Consider the following 17,859-nt stretch of genomic DNA (forward strand, 5'->3'; position numbering starts at 1 on the left):
CAACTGCACCCCCCCCCGGCCTGGTTGCCCCTAACTGCCCTCCCTGATGGCCTGGTTGCCCCACACAGCCTGCTGTTTGGTCATCCCTCACTAATCCCCCTGCTGGCCAGGTCACCCCACACAGCCTGCTTCTTCAGTCGTTTGTCGTCCCTCACTAACCCTCCTGCTGGTTTGGTCGCCCATGCAGCCTGCTGTTCAGTCATTTGGTTGTCCCTCACTAACTCCACTGCCAGCCCGCTCGTAGGCAGACATCTTATGAGGGTGTGAGGGTTAATTTGCATATTACAGCTTTATTATATAGGATGTGTGCCTCACTGTCAATTCTCTCCTGGACCCTGCACTGTTTGATCCCTGGGTGACCTCAACCATTTCTAGGTTCAGATCTTTAGGACCCAAAATCCTAGGGGAAAAAGGAATCCCGCCCTAGCTGGTTTGGCTCAATGGATAGAGCGTCAGCCTGCAGACTGAAGGGTCCCAGGTTCGATTCTGGCCAAGGGCACATGCCTGGATTGCAGGCTCGATCCCCAGTAGCGGGTGTGCGGGAGGCAGCCAATCAATGATTCTCTCATCATTGATGTTTCTATCGCTCTCTTCCTCTCCCTTCCTCTCTAAAATCAATAAAATATATTAAAAAAAAAGGAATCCCATTCTTTAGTATAATATACACAAGATCTTTAATGACCTGGCCCCCACCCGTCCGTTCTTTCATTTACCATCATCATTAGTTGCCCAATACTCCAGGTAGATGGCATTACTGTTCCCAAAGGTGCCAGGCTCTCCCACATTCTGCCTGGTACACATCTTCCCCTTCCCATCCTTTGCCCGCAAGATTCCTAGTTAGCACACTAACCACTAACACTTAGCTCTGAAAAGTCTTCCCTTCCTCTTCTGGTCCAGTTTATGATCCCTTCTGTGCCCTTGCGGACATAGTAGTGTGTCACTGTCTAGTCCAGTGGTTCTCAACCTTCTGGCCCTTTAAATACAGTTCTTCATGTTGTGACCCAACCATAAAATTATTTTCGTTGCTACTTCATAACTGTAATGTTGCTACTGTTATGAATCGTAATGTAAATATCTGATCTGCAGGATGGTCTTAGGCGACCCCTGTGAAAGGGTCGTTTGACCGCCAAAGGGGTCTCGACCCACAGAGCATCATTAGAGCGCAGGCTCCTTGAGGGCAGGTCTGAGGATTTCTCACTTCTATCACCTTGCACAGTGGCTGGCATGGGATTGGTGCCAACGGCTTAACAAACGGAACTACTAAAACTAACCTTTGGACCCGAATTTCCTACAGCACACCAAATATCTACACTAAGTGGTCATAATCACCTAGTTCAAGGATAAACTAATCATAGAGGATTAGTACAGGTGACGTTTAATTTCTCCTTCTGGTTTTTCCTGGACTTTAAAAATCTTTAGTAAGCAAGTATTGTTTTGATTAAAAGAAAATTATCTATAGAAATGATCTATATGGAGTTATGTCATAGGATAGGCTTTATTGCCTCTATTCTCACAGATCAGGAAACAGGTGCAGAAAAGTCACGAAACTTGTTCGAGGTCAACTACTACCAGCTGACAAAGTGAGGCCAGGGTGGCTCCAGAACGCCCCACTTCTTATCACCCTGTCATTTCTTAGTTGCTGATAATATATCTGCTACGAAACAGTTCACATTGCTTGGTTTTGTTTGAACTAGCTGCTTTTTTTTTTTTTTTCAAATAGTTGCTCTGACTTTTTCATTCCTTTAATTGAAAACTTCCAGATTTAATGGCTTCCTATGGCTGATGACAATGGTCTTCACTAAGATCTTACCAAATATACAAGTAATTGCCTTTGAGCGTAAAAGGGCTGATTTATGCATCATGCTGCAAGCTCCTAAGGCCCAATCTAGTATGTTTCAATCTATGGGATGATCTTGGAGTTTATCTGGTAGATCTACAAGCTACCAGCATTGCCACATGCATTTAACTGGCATAACTATCTCATCAAGGTCAGTGCAATAGCTGTTCACTAGGAAAAGGGTGAGAAATCCTCACCTGAGCTCTTTATTTTTAGACAATTTCCAGTTACACCTTACTGTTAAAGTCCAATAGTCTTAATTTATTGATCCTTCTTTTATTATACTCACTAATCACCACCATTGAACCAGATCACCTGTACTAGGAATGACGTAGCAGGTAAGTGGAAAAACAGAGTACAGGGGAGGGTTCAAGAAAACAGTGACCCTATACTTACATGCAGCTGTATTTCCAAGGTACTTTCACACATATTTTTCTTCCAGTAGATCCTCACCTCAACTTTGTGGTAAGAACACAACATCATCTCCATTTTACAGATAAGGAAAATGGAGGTTCACAGATGCGGAGTGACCCAGCAGGGACACGCATGAATTTGTATTATAATGTAGGTCTTCTATTCAGGGTTTTCCCCATTTGCACCATGATGTTTTCGGAGACAGTAAGATGCAGTGGACATTTCTGCTGAGTCATAGTTTAGGGAATAAGGGGGGCTGGTAATAATTCTGGGAAAGAGACATAAAAATGTCAAGGAGAACAAGTTGCATCTATTTGGCCAAAGAAGAATTGAAGTCTTCAAATCTGCATCCTTTGTAGGCAAACTCTGTTTAGGGAGGTGAGGTGGAGGATGGGAGAGATAGGATCCCAGGCCAAGAAGACTGCAAAAGTACAAGTCCTCACTTAATGTCAATAAGTCCTGTGACGTCAAGCAAAATGGCATATAATGAACACAATTTTACCAGAGATTAATTGACATAAACAAAAGTTAAGATCCTACAGCATTGCATCAACATTATAACAAAGTGACATTGAACAAAACGACGTTAAGGACCCACTGTGATCATTTTGATTTGTTGCAGTTTTGGCTTTCATTCCTCCCCAATGTTATGTCCTTTCACAGCCACCTTTGCATCTCACCTGAAGTTTAGAAATTGGGGATACTTTTGGTTGACTGAAGGGCATCCACCAATAATTGCTGCTGCTATAATTCATCACATAAAAAACTTTATACATTTAGATTAGGAATTCCAGGTTTTACTAATTTCTCTTTCTTAATTTTTAAAGTTCCACATGTCCTTTCTTTTCTGATTTAAAGCAACTCTGTTCTCTTCATGATTCAATATCCTTGTCTCTATGGCAGTGATTTAGTTTGTTATGTTTGGCAAAGAATCTTTGAGAAAATCCCTCTAGAGAGTAGTGAATCTTATGGATCATAAAATCTAGTGTGTGAAAAAAGGAAACAACAAATTTTTAATCAAAGTAAGCAATAATGACAGGTTTATTTAAAATTTCCAGTAGAGAAAACCCACTAGTTTTGGAATAAAAGTACTCATTGTACGAGAGCATAGTGAATATAAAAGATTAGCAGAAGAAAAATAAAACCAAACATAGTACAAAAAAGTTTTAAAAGTCTAAAATGGATTTAAGCAGGGATGTTCTTTAAATCCTCCAAATAGTTAGCAGAGTTACTAGGTTTGGCAAATAATTCACTTGAGAATTAAAGCCTATTTCTGAACTGTAAAGTCCATAAAAACTGTTTATTAAATTCAAGCATTCCATACAATTGGTATTGAAACATTTTTGCCGTCAATTTCAGAATAGCAGGAATTATTCATTTGCTCTCACAATTACGTGAATTAACCAGCTGCATAACTGTTTTTTTGGAGCGAATGAACTAGAAGATGCAAAAAAAAAAAAAGTAGGATAAAAATCTCTAAAAAATGGAAACACAGCAAAATTCAGATAACAGTTTGTTTCTTTAAAGCAACAAACTGAATTTTTACAGTATATTCTACATCTGTAGTTGTCATTTCCCTCGCCCCCACCCCCTCCAATACTCCTAAAGCCACTAGTCTAATCAATTCTTAGCTTCCAAATATTCTGTACATATATATTTAGCAAAGAGCATATGCCTAACATTATTCTGACAGCAGTATGGTCAGCATACAATTTTAGAAAGATTACTATGTATATCATCAAGATTAACCATTACTTAAAAAAAAAACCATTACTAAACAAATAGTTTTAAAATATTATGAAAACCCATGAAAAGAAGACTCCACATGGGCTCTAAACCTGATAAAAACACACTTCAGAAAGACTATTAATGCTAAACTTCTGCCGAACGATGACCTTAAAGTGCCAAACACAAAAGAATCTCTTAGGACCGGTCTTCCAATTGATTTGTCCCTGGCTTGGCCATCTCTCCTTTAACTATACACAAAGTCCTGCTAAAAGTATGCATTTTAGGTGATTTTTACAACAGAATGTTACAATGTAAACTAAACAGATTCTTGATATCAACAGTATGTTACCAAGGTGTTTTGTTGGTGTTTTTTTAAATTTCTGAATCCAACAATTGGTCACAGAGGTCAAGTATTATCGAGGCTCCTTTGTCAGGTGTCAATCGTGTCTGACTCATCCATCCTTCAAGTACATGCAAGGCTCAACAGTTTTCAAGAGGCAGAAGCCTGAGGCCGTTTAAGACACAGATGAAATAGGATTGTGAGGTGAACCCATCTGAGTGAGAACTTTATCCAGCCACTGGAGGGGGCCATGCAGGTGGATCTCAATCCAGCAGGGGGTGCTAGTAACATCTTGGCGGTGGTATTCTGCTCCCCAACCCTAGAAACAACATGTAGGAGGTCATTTAACTTGCTTAACTCAGTGGTTAAACTTATTAAGTAAAAAGAGCTCACATAATCAGACATAAAAATATGGATGCTTTCCACAAGACGAATGCTTGGGCGCACAAACACACAATTTGGCAGGCACTTCAGGGAATGGGTGTGTTCCCAGCTCCCCAAAGCCCATCCATGGATTCTGGATTAATAAGTCTTGGTCTTGGGGAATAAAAGTTTTAGAATACATTATAAGGCTGTTTTAATAGTGTTAAACTTTCATTTTCATTGCCCATTATGTTACTAATAGTATTGTAATAGATATTATTAAATTCTCACTTTATCGCCAAAAAAAATAAGGAAAAAGGTAGTATGTGAGACAGACTGACATTCTGTTCCTTCTTATTCAACCACTGGAGGTCCTCCTATGGACACAGGGCTCTTGAGCTTTTAATCTCTAAGCAAAACTGGCAGGAGCACGTAAGTATCCAAAAGCTATTATTGAAACCTAATCATTGCCTTGAATCTATGGATTCCATTTTCATTTGTACAGGAAGGGAGCTTGCCAGGTACCTTCAGGATCGCTGAATCAGGACACTAAGGCTGCAGAGAAGAAAGCCACTATGCAGAAGGGAAAAGTCATTTTGCTATTGCAATGATGAGTAACTCACTGGGTGGTGGCCAACGGAATATGACATTCTGATAAATCCTGGTTTCGTGAGGAATAGCAGAATAGATTGGGTTCTATCTTTGAAGGTGGGACCAGATCTTACTTATCTTCTATCTCAAACATCCATTGAGTGATTGGCACAAAGCAAAAGCTCTAGAGAAATACCTGTTCACCTGAGCTGACTTGGATTTTTCAGATATGGGGAGTTTACTGTGCAAATAATTTATAAAATATATGTTTTGTATTAAAGTCCAAAACTGATCACCTTAAAAATAGTATAAGACTGGCTATTAATATTAGTAAAATGTTCTATATTGTTCCCCTAAGATGCTAAGTGTGAGAGGGCAAAGTATGCTGTCTTTATGATAAAGAACAAGGTAGTGAACATTTTTTGTTGCTAATATATAAGCCACTGCCCTTTATCATGTCAGCAGGAGATTTATTTATCCTTAACTCTCCAAATCCAGACTCCCGCTGCCCTTTATCATGTCAGCAGGAGTTTTAAAACAAGATTTATTTATCCTTAACTCTCCAAATCCAGACTCCCAGTTATGTCCATTATATCTTATATAACTCTCCATTCCAGCACTTACCACGTTATAATTAAACATACACCAGGCCATAAGCATCTTGAAGCTAGAGATTTTAGGTACTTTTCCATCTCTGTGTTAATTCTCTGGAAAAGTGTTCAAAGTATTTGCTAAATGAATAAATTCTAATATATTTTTAATGCATATCCTTGTGTTTTAACACTTTTTATTAGTGTAAAGGTTGTTTTGACGTGTGTAAAAGTAAATAATTAAAAATGTGTAAAAGTAAAATAATTAAAATTGATTGAGTAATCAACATGAAATGAGTTTGAGGAAAAAGTCAATTGAGCAAGAGAGTCAGAAATTCTTGTAGAGTGGTCCTTCAGTAATAACAGACTCACCCAGGGACCTCAGCCATGACTACCACAATGCCTGACTCCATGCACCCATTTTAAAGATGAGGACCATGAAGATCAGAAAAAAAACCCCTGTGCCTGAACCACATCGTTAAAATGGCAGACTGAGCTAGACCTTGGATCACCTCCTCTCGAGGGATTCTTTCCTCCTTATCAACAAAAACAGCAAACGAAAAGCACTGTCCTCATTTTAAAATTCATTTTAGCCAAAATCAAAGTAAAAAATTGAATATTAATGTTAACAGTGGACAAGGAAGGTCTTTGTAGTCGCATAGGTACAAAACATATAGGTAAACTTCTTCAAAAGGTAAAAAAAACACACCCTCTTTTAATACTAAAAAGGTACCAGACTCGGCAATGAAGTGCTGTGGAATTACGTTTCGAGAAAAACAACACCAAGAGAACACACTGAAAATCTGCTAATATAACTCAAAGAAGTAGGTAAAAAAGATACTTGGGGAAGGATATCTGTGATCCACAAGATGATTAACACAGTCAGTTTCCCAAATTGCCCTCAGTAATAAACACATTACAGAACAGGTTTAACAACAAGTCAGATGAGCTTCTGAAGAGAGGACATGAAAGGTGGTTGCCTCGCCCAAATATATAATTAATTTTGTTTCTCAAGGTAACAGAGGATAAAAAGTTACCTTTGAGAATTCAGCCACAAGGCAGTCAGTCACTAGAATAAGTTACTGACGCATGAAACTGAATCAGATACTTAAATGTTTTACATTTCAATGGCATCTTAAAATTTTTTTTATTTCTCAGAGGTAAAAGAGGAGGCAGCAAGGAGATCAATTATTGTGAGCAAAGTCCCTCATCTTCTCCGTCCTCCTACCTTACCATACAGTCTTAGAGCCAAGGCATCTATTTATCTTTGGGCAAAGGCCTTATTAACTTTTGAATTAAAAGAAAATTCATAGGGTTTACTGGAACCACTAAAAAAACTGACCAATTGAAAATAAATCCCAGTGTGATGAACCTTTATTTTTACAAAAACACTGCTTGCTTATTGTTAAAACAAAAGCAAGAGGTGTTACCATCATAAAAAACACAGAATGAAAAGTAAAGGAAGGGGGTGTGTTGACTGAATTGATCTTATAAGACAACCAAGCATTTAAACTATGTATATTAAGTATAATACATAACCTACTAATGGTATTACCATAGCTAAAATAGTGCTATTCAAGTAAGGAAAAGGCATTAAAGCCTGCTACTATTGACATGTAACACACACACTCGTATAATCCAATGATACTGGAAGTCCTCTCTTAATGTTCTGTGACTTTAAGTGAAATGACCAATTTTTCATAGGGTAACTGATATAAACAAGAGTTAAGTTTCTATGGTGTCTTGACAATACCATAACAAAATTAGGTTGAATGAAATGACATTATTTGAGGACCTGCTATATTCTCCTAATAACTGACATCCTTGTTTAAGTTTAAAAATGCCTAGCTAACAAGCTGGCCTCCACGGACATGTATGGAGAAGAGACAGATTGATATACTGGGAGAAAGCACAGCACAGGTGTGTTAAACCCCCACCGGAGGAGTCAGAGCTCGCTCACCTTCACAAAGCTCATGCGTATAGTACACATTTTTGTGAGCTCGTAGACGGTCTCGAAGCCATGGTTCACAGACTGTGCCAACAACTGAGCAAATTCCTGGTTATTAAAAATTTTCAAACTGCACCCACTTGGGATCTTGCACACAGTAGTGGGATGAAATCCGTGATGGTAGTTGCAGTTCCGACTTTGCACAAAGATGCTACTGTCGCTGAGGCATTCGGCATATACCTCCCCTCCAACATAGTAAAGGTGGACTCCTGTGGGAAGACAAAGCACAGAGTCAGTTATTACAGCTGAAAAGCATGTGAGTTTATGCAACATATGAATATAGATGGATCTGAACTTTGGCTAATTAGATAAATAGATATTCTCCAAGTCTTGCACAATTGATAGAATCTTAGTTAACGGTATTAGTCAATATAGTGCCTATATGTCAACATGCACGTCTAGGTTTCTAAGAAAAAAATATAACGAAGTCTCTTAAAACTCTGTAATAGAGTGCAGCAATTTCATTCTGATAAGTGTTTAATGCCCTGTTTGGCCACGGATTGAAAGCAATTCCTGCTTTAAAAATACAGCACAATAAAGCTGGACTTTATTAAGGGATCCTGCACAGATTCACCACACCAGCTTGTTAGCATTTATTTTGCAGCTGAACTGTTTGAAAATGTTTAGGGTAGGAGAAGGGAGGATCGAGACGTAAAAGAACTAGGAAACCACAGGTGGAGGAAGTATGGCTGAGAGCTGTCAGATGTAAGGTCCCGGAAAAAAAACACACACTAGAAAAATAATCCAAACTGTGTGGAATCTGATCTCACTGAACTACCATCTGCTCCGAACCTTTTCCTGTGAGATCCAGAGTGCCAGGAGTGTAGGAAATTGATCTTACCCAGCCTTTTAAAAAAAGGAAAGGGGGAAAAAACCATTCTGACGAAGCCCCACACCAGTTAGGAAGATTATTACAGGCCACCCAGAGAACAGAGTCCCATCCCATGTGGCTTTAAGTGATCTCGCTACCTTGCAGGTAACTCTGGCATGGTTTAGTCAATGCTAAAACCACCGTCTCACAGGAAATATTTTGTGTTGTGTGTACGTGTGCACACAACAGCTGAGACTTCTGCAACAATTCAATAGTGGCTGGAGCAAAAGCCCATTTTTCTGTCTGATGCAGAGAAAATTTAAGTGTGTGTTCTGTGTTTTTTTGTTTGTTTTTATTTTTTTCCTTGATTATAAAAGTGACAAATATTCATTTTAGGAAATTTAGAAAGTGAGACAAAATATAAAGCAGACAATAGTTTCCTTTCTTTAGTGACCCAGAGGCAAGAATTGTTAACAGTGTGACACACTGTATGAGGTTTTAAGGATCATTAAACTTTCTTTGCAAACATCTGAAATATCTACATGACTGTAGGGATACAACATTTATTTAATGATTCTCCCATTACTGGACCATTGTGTTCACACTAATTTTCTGCTATTATAAGAATGCTATGATAAATGTCTCTGGATCATTTTTTTATAATACCCTTAGGAGAGAATCCTAGAAGTTAAATCATTGGATTAAACACTTTTGATTCACTCGGCCAAATGAGTTTCCAGGATGCTTCCATCAATTTACACCCTGCTCACCAGCAGTGTATGGTACCTTTTTCATCTCACCCGTGCCAGTACTGAGTCTGAGTTTAAAACAAAACAACACTTCCCTAATTAAGAGCTGAAAAACAATACTGTTTTAATTTATACGTGAGGCTGATATGATGATTTCATATGTTTATTAGCCACTTGTGTTTCTCTTATGAATTTACTGTTCATATTTATCCTGCCAGGGCTCTAGGGTTTTTATTTATTATGAACTGCACATATAATTTAATTGTTTCCCCATTAGTCCTTTGCCTTTTAATTTTGTCTATGTATTTTTTTTTAACCTATAGAAGTTTGAAATCTTTAAGTAGTCAAACCCCTTGTGGTCTTTTCTGTTGCTTTAAATGCTTAGAAAATTTCTCTCTCTCTGATCAAATACATTTTCTCCTAACTTTTTAATAGTCTGCCTTTTTTAAAAAAAAGTTCAGCGCATTAATCTATTTGCATATATGGAATGAGGTCAGGGTTTCTCCCTCCAGCCTCACCCCAAAGCTAGCATTGTTACTGCAGGCCCATTAGAAGAATACTCTACTGATCTTATCATACATTAAATTTTAAAATACTGTGTAGTCTGAGTTTAATTTATTCCACTGTTTTGTCTACACACTGATTTAATTGTAGTTTCATAATGTTTTATTAACCCTAACATCAAGTCTATTTTCTTTACTCTCCCACTAAAAAAAAAAAATTAGCTATTTTCACTTGTTTATAATATTCAGAAAGCATTTTCCAACTTTCAAAAAACATTACATTGTGATTCTGACATGGATTGTCTTAAAGTATAGGAAGAATGAATATCCTCAAAATATTTTCACAATATTAGGCCTTTTCTTTAAGGAACACAGAATGCCTATTTATTTATTCAAATTTTCTTTCTCTTGCAATAACATTTGATTTTCTTAACATAAATCTTATATATTGCTGGTTCAGATTATTGCAAAAAATGTGTGTTTTCTGTTGTTATTGGGAATGTCATTTCCCCTTCTAGCGTATTTTCTAACTGATTACTGCCAGATTAAAGGAAACTGACATATAATTTCTAAAAACAGATTTATTGAAAGTTTTTAGATAAACAATCATATCATTTGAATCGACACAATGACCATAAGTAATACTGACATATGGGCGAAGAAGGAAAGGCACTCAGAAACTTATGGTTCAAGTGGATTAATAAAAGCTTCCTGGAAAGTAAATTAGCAAAGTATATCGAGTTTATGACCTACTAATTTCACTTCAAGAATTTATCCCCCCCAAAATCTATCCTAAGAATATCAGCAACCAATTAATTAATCATATCATCTGCAAATAATGATCATTTTGGCTTACTGCCATTATCTGTAATTCCACAATAGTCAAGGCATCTGGAACAATTTTAAATAACAGCATTCCCAGAATTCTCATCTTCTTCCTAATTTTTAATAGGAATGTCCCAGAGTACAATGGCTTTTTACTACTTTGGGGCAATGGCCAACTTTAGAATGTAATGAAAACTATGTCCCTCTGTCCCAAATGTGTGCAAAATTGTGTTTATCTGCAATCTCAGGGGTTTACAGCCATAGAAAGGTATTTGTATGCTAAGTTCTAGCATGTCATCATTACATGTGTAGCTTAGGGTTCCTCCCCCCTTAATCAGGTTAAGGAACTATCTATCGATTCCTGCTTTGAGAGTTGTTGCTTTTTTTTTTTAGGATTGAATGTTAAACTTTATTTCAAATGTCTTTTAAGCATCAATTAAATAACCTTTTAATTTGATCCACTGTTCTAAATTTCATAGGTCATTTAAAAAAAACCTTTACTCTGGAAATAATTTCAAACACACGGAAATAGGAAAACAGATCAAAGCCATATAGCCATCATCCAGATTTATCTATTGTGACAATTTACTCCACATGCTTTATCATCTGTACATCCCTCTATTCTATTTTTCTATACACACCTACTCATACATACATGCATACATACATACATACATATACATATATCTATTCTAGCACAGGACTATTTTAGATCAATATTTATACACAGAGTAAGGCAAAGGTAGGTTTACAGTTGTGAGTACCCGAGTTTATTCTTGTATTATTATTTTTTAACTAGAAGCCTGTTGCACGAAGATTTGCGCAATAGGCCTTCCTTCCCCTGGCTGCCGGCACCGGTTTTACTCCGGCACCTGGGACCCAGGCCTTTGGTCTGGCCGCAGCAGAGAAGCCAAGCCTCTTCAGTCTTCAGTCTTCAGTCTTCACTCCGGCCGGAGCCTTCAGTCTTCGCGCCAAGCCTGCATATGCAAATTAACCGCCATCTTTGTTGGGTTAATTTGCATAGTCACTCTGATTGGCTGGTGGGCATAGCAGAGTGACACCAATTTGTATGTTTCTCTTTTATTAGTGTAGATTATGGTTGTATTTAATTGTATTACCATGGTAAACCTACTTTTGCCGCACTGTGTGTATGTGTGTATGTGTGTAAATAAAATTTCGTCCTGAGCCATGTATTTCATCATGGCCCTTTACTCCTAAATACTTCAGTGTGCATTTCCCAAGCCTAGGGATGTTCTCCTACACAGGCGCCATACATTAGCAATGCCAGCACATTTAACATTGATATAACACTTTAATCTACCACTCTTATTCCAATTTTGCCTGTTGATCCCCATAATGTCCTTTATAATATGTTTTCCCTGGATGGTACAGGATCACATCCAGGGTCAGGTTATAACACTGAGCTATCGTATGCCTTTAGCCTCCTTTAATTTGGAACATTCTCACACCTTTGTCTTTTGACATTGATATTTTGGGAGAATACAGTCCCTCCTCACCCTTTTGAACAGGATGCTCCTTATTTGGGATTTGTCTGACATTTCCTGATTATTAGGTGCAGATTTGCATTCTCAGCTGGAACTCGGCATAGGTGATGTTTCCTTCTCAGGGTACCACATCTGGAGGTATATGATACCCATCTGTCTCTCACTGGTGATGATCATTCTGATCTCCCAGTCAAGATGTTGTCCAATTCCTCCACTGCGTAATCACTGATCTTTATTCTCCCTTGAAACAAATGGGCTGTCTGTGAGGAAACATTTTAAGACCATGCACAGATCCTGATTCTCATTTAAAAATTCTCTCTGTTTTTAGGATCCATGGATGTGTTCCGGAGGGCTACCACGTGATGACTGTCCAACTCTAGCACTCAGTCTACATTTACCAGTCAGCCTTCCCATTCATTTATCGATTCATTACTGGCATGGATTTCTGGATTGCTATTGCTTTTCAGTGGTTTGAAACTCATTACTTAGTTATTTTGGTGCTCAAATTATCCTAGAGTTGGCTCCCGTGACATGCGCCCATCATTTTCTTAAGCATTTCTTTACTTTCTGACACAACAGAATGTTCCAGGCTCACTTGGTGCCTGTCTGTCCCAGCCTTGGAGTCAGCCCTTTCTCCAAGAAGCCCTGTGGTTCCTCTGAGTGGGAAATGGTGTTAGAGGTGTCTCACCAGATGTGTTTATTGCTCCTGGGTATCTTAGCCTGTTGGCCCTTTAAGCAGACAGGTCAGAAACTATCTGCATGTACAGATGCATCTATATATGCGCACACACACACACACACACACACACATATACATGAGATCATAAACATGTATGAACACACACATACACACATAACTAAAATTATGATTTCACACTGATACTTCCACAGGGTTCATTTCTTTGCTGTCCTCCACACGTGTACGTCTCTTATTTCCCAGTGAAAACCCAGGCTCCCAACATCACACATTCAGTATCAATCTTATAATCGAATCTGAAAGTTTCAGAACTGTTTCATTCATATTGCTACTAAATAATCAAGTCTACTACAAACAGTTCAGGGTTTGCTTACAATCACGCTACCCTACCTGCCCAGACTGAGGATATATAGCAAGGTACTATCTATTCCTAAGTTGTTTGGGATTATTTCATTCTTTTTATTTCCTCAGTGAGTTATGGTATTCGTCTGACATACATTAGGTTTACTTATTTTAATCTGCTTTTCGTTTCAGGTGGTAAGTAATTTTTTAACAGCGATCCTATTCTGCAGCAAAACACAAGATAGACCAGGGCCCCCGAACAGCAAATCACTGTTTCTGCTAATGACGACTAATTATCACGCCTGGGTCGGCCACAGAAATCGCTGACTGGAAGGTGGACTTCCTGGTAATGCGCATTGGGAAAATATTTACAAACTGAAGCAAGTACACATTATCTGGCGTTGCCACACTAGTTTTGCTACAGGAAAGACTAAGAGGCTCTGGGGGGACAGGAACACAACAGACAAAAGAGGTTAAAGTGGAAACTCACCTTTTCCAATGTGCCGCCTCGTGTTTTCAATAGTGGAATTCCGATTAACGTTGGAGAGCAGCCCAAGGCAGAAACGGTTCTTATTGTTGGAAGGGTCGGTGAAACCGTCCACCAACACACTGGTGGAGGAGGCATGGAACGCTTCTCCCACGCGGTTATTGAGCTCATAATAGACAATAGAGCACCAGTGTTTTGGCTCCTCATAAGCAACTGCCTGAACATCTGTAAGAGAGAAAAGCTCATAGTGAATCACGGTGGGTGCCCGGGGCTCTCAAAAACTGAAACTGTGTTGTAACATTGGCTCAGGACCATGGAATGAAGATATGGAGAAGCAACTGCTATTTTAGGGTATGGAGTGTATCTATGATGTCTTAGTATTCCTTACTAAGTGCAACATTGTCCTTTCATTGGAAAATAATTTTCTCTAATTACTGTTGGATAACCAAAATGCCAGCTAGGCAAGCATACCCACAGCGTGTGCGGAACACTCACAATATGCTCTGTAATATGCCAAAATGGAAATTACCCCCATTACAGACCCTGGCTCACCATCTAAAGAAAGGCAACAAGTGGTAAGTGAGCTGAAAAAAACAAGGGGGGAGAGAACAATAGAGGACGGGAAATATGCCAAAGGTGCTGGCACGGAAAGGAATTACTTTCAACCGAGCCTTAGCATGCCGATGCTTTTCCAGAGCAATGAAAATCAGTTTCTAATTATTGATAAGAAGTTCCTTTACTTCACGTTAAGTTGCCAATAACCATCACAGCTACAGCTCTGCTCCAGTCCTCAAACTCAGGAAGAAATCGTGCCAGCTGGCCAACTCGCACGGAATGAATCATATCTCTCTCATCCAGATTTCATGCTAACTTCCTTATATTTGCTTTAAGTCATGCAGAGCAGGTGTGTTTTGTCTCTCCATTCCCAGAATGGGCCAACAATGGAAATTACCCAACTTTACTGACAGGATGCAGCTTGTTAAGTCAAATCTCTTAAGACTAACAAATCTCCAAACAGAACATGCTTCTAAATATTTGCAACTAGAAGGTTCTAAAGATAAGTTCCTTCTGTAGTAAAACCTCTTATACCACTGCATTAGAGATTCCAGGAATACAAACCATATAGAGCCAGCATGCCAGTACGTAATGATCTGAGGTTTATGGTCTTGAATATATAATCATAAAAAAAAGGAAAGAAAATCCGAATTGGAGGCAAGTACTTCTGTGTTCTTAACATCAACCTCCATAATATTAAAATGCACTTTACTTTAGAATTCGGTACAGAAAACAAGGAAAATGATCATTAAGAAACCACTCAGCCACAGAAAAGAGGAAATACTGCCATTTGCGACAACATGGATGGATCTTGAGAATATCATGCTTAAGCAAAATAAATCAGACAAAAAAAGTTAAGGACCATATGACTTCACTCCTGTGCGATATAAAACTGAAAGCAACAAATGAACAAACAAGAAAAACAAAAACTCATAGACACAGACAACAGTACACTTGAAATCTATATAATTTTATTAACCAATGTCACCCCAATAAATTTAGTAAAAAAGAAAAGAAAACCACACAAACATTAACTGCTTTATACACTGAAGTGGGTGAGCTGAAAACATGTTTGCTAAGCAATTATCCCTTGTCAATCTGCTATATTTCAAAGAGCAAAATTCTAGTGATTTACAAGTGTCAAATCTTAAACAGGGCTGCAACATTATTAACAGAAGGCTTTATCAACTATCAGTGTTGTTGAAAATACATTCATCTAGGTTGGAGGTTGACGATTTTTTTTTTCTATAAAAGGCCAGAAAAGTTTTGTAAGCCATGTGGTCTCTATGGCAACTACTCAACAGTACCCTAGTAGTGCAACAGCAGCAACAGATAATATGAAATGAATGAACACAGTGTGTCCTAATAAAACTTTATTTATAAAAACAGGAAGAGTCTGAATTAACCTGTAGACTGTAGTGTACTGACCCCTGCTCTAGGAAAACCACTCCAAATTAAACAACAGCAACAAAGAAGGCCAACGTTCCTTCCTCATGAAAAAATTAACTATAAACTTATTCTAATGGAGAAAATGTTTAAAGCTATTTAAAGGAAAATATTTTAAAACAATTTAAAGGTCAATTTCCTGAAATCAGGCATTTTAGACTTAACAATAATATTTACAGGTCAGCATGCTCATAACTGTATATGCCATCCTTTCCTGCAATCCTGATCCCCAAATAAAAATCCCAAAGATGTGTGAGACAGGAGTTCTTTTCTCCAACCAGAACCTTTGTTGGCTCATAATCATATGTTTGAGAGGATGTTCTAGAGATCATCAGAGCCAACAAAAAAGGTGTACATTCCAGTTTATCACACTGCACATCTAAGAAAGGTTGAGTTTATCATCAAATTTTAAGAACTTCAAAAATACAAGCAAGTCTGACAAAGTGTGAGGTGTCCTCAATTTTAATTATAAAGTTGATGAGAATGACCTAAGACATATCTAGTCATCGAATTGCATTTCAACTCCAATGTGTGTAAGGTTTGCACAAATTCGATGACCCAGGCCATGTGCCGAGTGCACCTGTGCAGCACTGTCCTCCATGAGAAGTTGTGGGAGCAGCTTTACTCAACAGCGTGCCGTGACTTCTTACCGATGCTCAGAGACTTTCCCAGCACTCATTTACCTGGGCTCCCTGCTCCCTTAAGCCACTCGACTTGGCACTGCAGCCCTGGAGGAAGGATGGCGTCCTCCCCTATGTCATGGCCAAGGAGTATGCAGAGCTGCAAACAGACCCGCCCTCTACTTGAGAGACAAAGAACCTTCGTTCTGCTTAGAGCTCTTCCGGGTGAAGACAGGAAAGACATGCGCCTCAACTCCTTTTAGCAGCAAGGTTAGAAACAAACACAAAAAGCAAGAAAGAAGCGAACGTACTGGTTTGTGCCAGCTGCCCTGTGCATGGAGGGGTGCGGGGAGGCGCTGGGAAATAGATGGGGTTGATCACTATCTATCCCAGCTACAAAAGAACCTTCTCCAAAGCCTTGCGACATGAACTTCTAGTTTTGGAAATCACCCGTGGAAACTCCACTTCAATATTGTTATGATCATCATTTCTCAATGCCCCTTTGTCCTTTACTTAAAAATACTCTTTTTTCACCAATTCAGAATTACTAAGTATGGAAGCTCTAAACATGACTGCTCAATTACACGTAGGCCTTCATTAGTTAAGTCAGTGTGTTTGTTCTTCACAGAAAAGACTTACCTGTAACCCAAGGAATTGTTTCTGCAGAGCCTCTTATTGTGTTCTGTCTTCCTCAAATAGCTATCTTTTTAAAGACTAATGCAATTTTGTGAGAGAAAGCCACATTTGGGCAGATAAACCTGAGACTCTCAAAAGGGAATCAGCGGCAATTCATTTACCTCCTCTGTTGATTTCGGGGGGCAGTGAAGGAGCCATCATGTTTGTGTCCATTGGCTGAGAGCCATCCTGGGTCATGGGGTCTTCAGGGGGCAGGTAAGCAGGTGGGGGCGTATCAGCTACAAAGTAAAAAAAGAAAAGAAACCAAAAAAACATAACTCTTAAATCCTTAATAAACACACACACTTAAAACATATATATCCTCTTCTGTCCTGAAATTCATAAGAGATTAATTTGCTGTTCCCACCACCCTTTCTGAAGATTGGAGGCTCCGGACGCTGGACTGCTGTGCACTTTCTGAAGATTACTACCATCTCATGATCTTACACAATTTTAGTCAAAACTCAGGGGGAGGAAAAGCACTGAGTGCTAGTCCCGGAAGTGGTCTGCCAGTCTGGGATGGTGCCATTGTAACACAATCGGACGAGCATTTAAACCACCTTGGGTACAACCCACGCTGAGCGGGCCTCTGCATTTCCCTCGCACTGGTAGATGGAAGACCTCTGAAGGCTCTAGAGGACTTCTCAACGAAAGGGGCTTCAGGGTCTCCTGCATGCAACCTGTGGGCCCTTAGGAATCACCACTGAGTTTCATTACTCAACTTTCTGACTGAACTTAATTTTTTCAAGACTTTAGGCGACCTGTCAGGACCA

General features: G+C 38.9%; 1 protein-coding gene across 1 annotated transcript in view; it reads right to left on the reverse strand.

Moving 5' to 3' along the window:
• Window positions 1–3,261: 3,261 nt before the first annotated feature.
• Window positions 3,262–17,859, reverse strand: part of SMAD1 (SMAD family member 1) — a 68,366-nt gene continuing 53,768 nt past the window's right edge. Inside the window, exons 4-7 of the mRNA XM_005864866.2 lie at window positions 17,209–17,325; window positions 13,794–14,015; window positions 7,824–8,080; window positions 3,262–4,638 (exon numbers count right to left, since the gene is read on the reverse strand). Coding sequence (XP_005864928.1) covers window positions 4,495–4,638; window positions 7,824–8,080; window positions 13,794–14,015; window positions 17,209–17,325 — 740 coding nt within the window. The 3' untranslated portion in view covers window positions 3,262–4,494. The remainder of the gene's footprint in view (window positions 4,639–7,823; window positions 8,081–13,793; window positions 14,016–17,208; window positions 17,326–17,859) is intronic.

This window comes from Myotis brandtii, unplaced genomic scaffold, assembly GCF_000412655.1.
Source record: "Myotis brandtii unplaced genomic scaffold, ASM41265v1 scaffold192, whole genome shotgun sequence".
Lineage (NCBI taxonomy): Eukaryota > Metazoa > Chordata > Mammalia > Chiroptera > Vespertilionidae > Myotis > Myotis brandtii.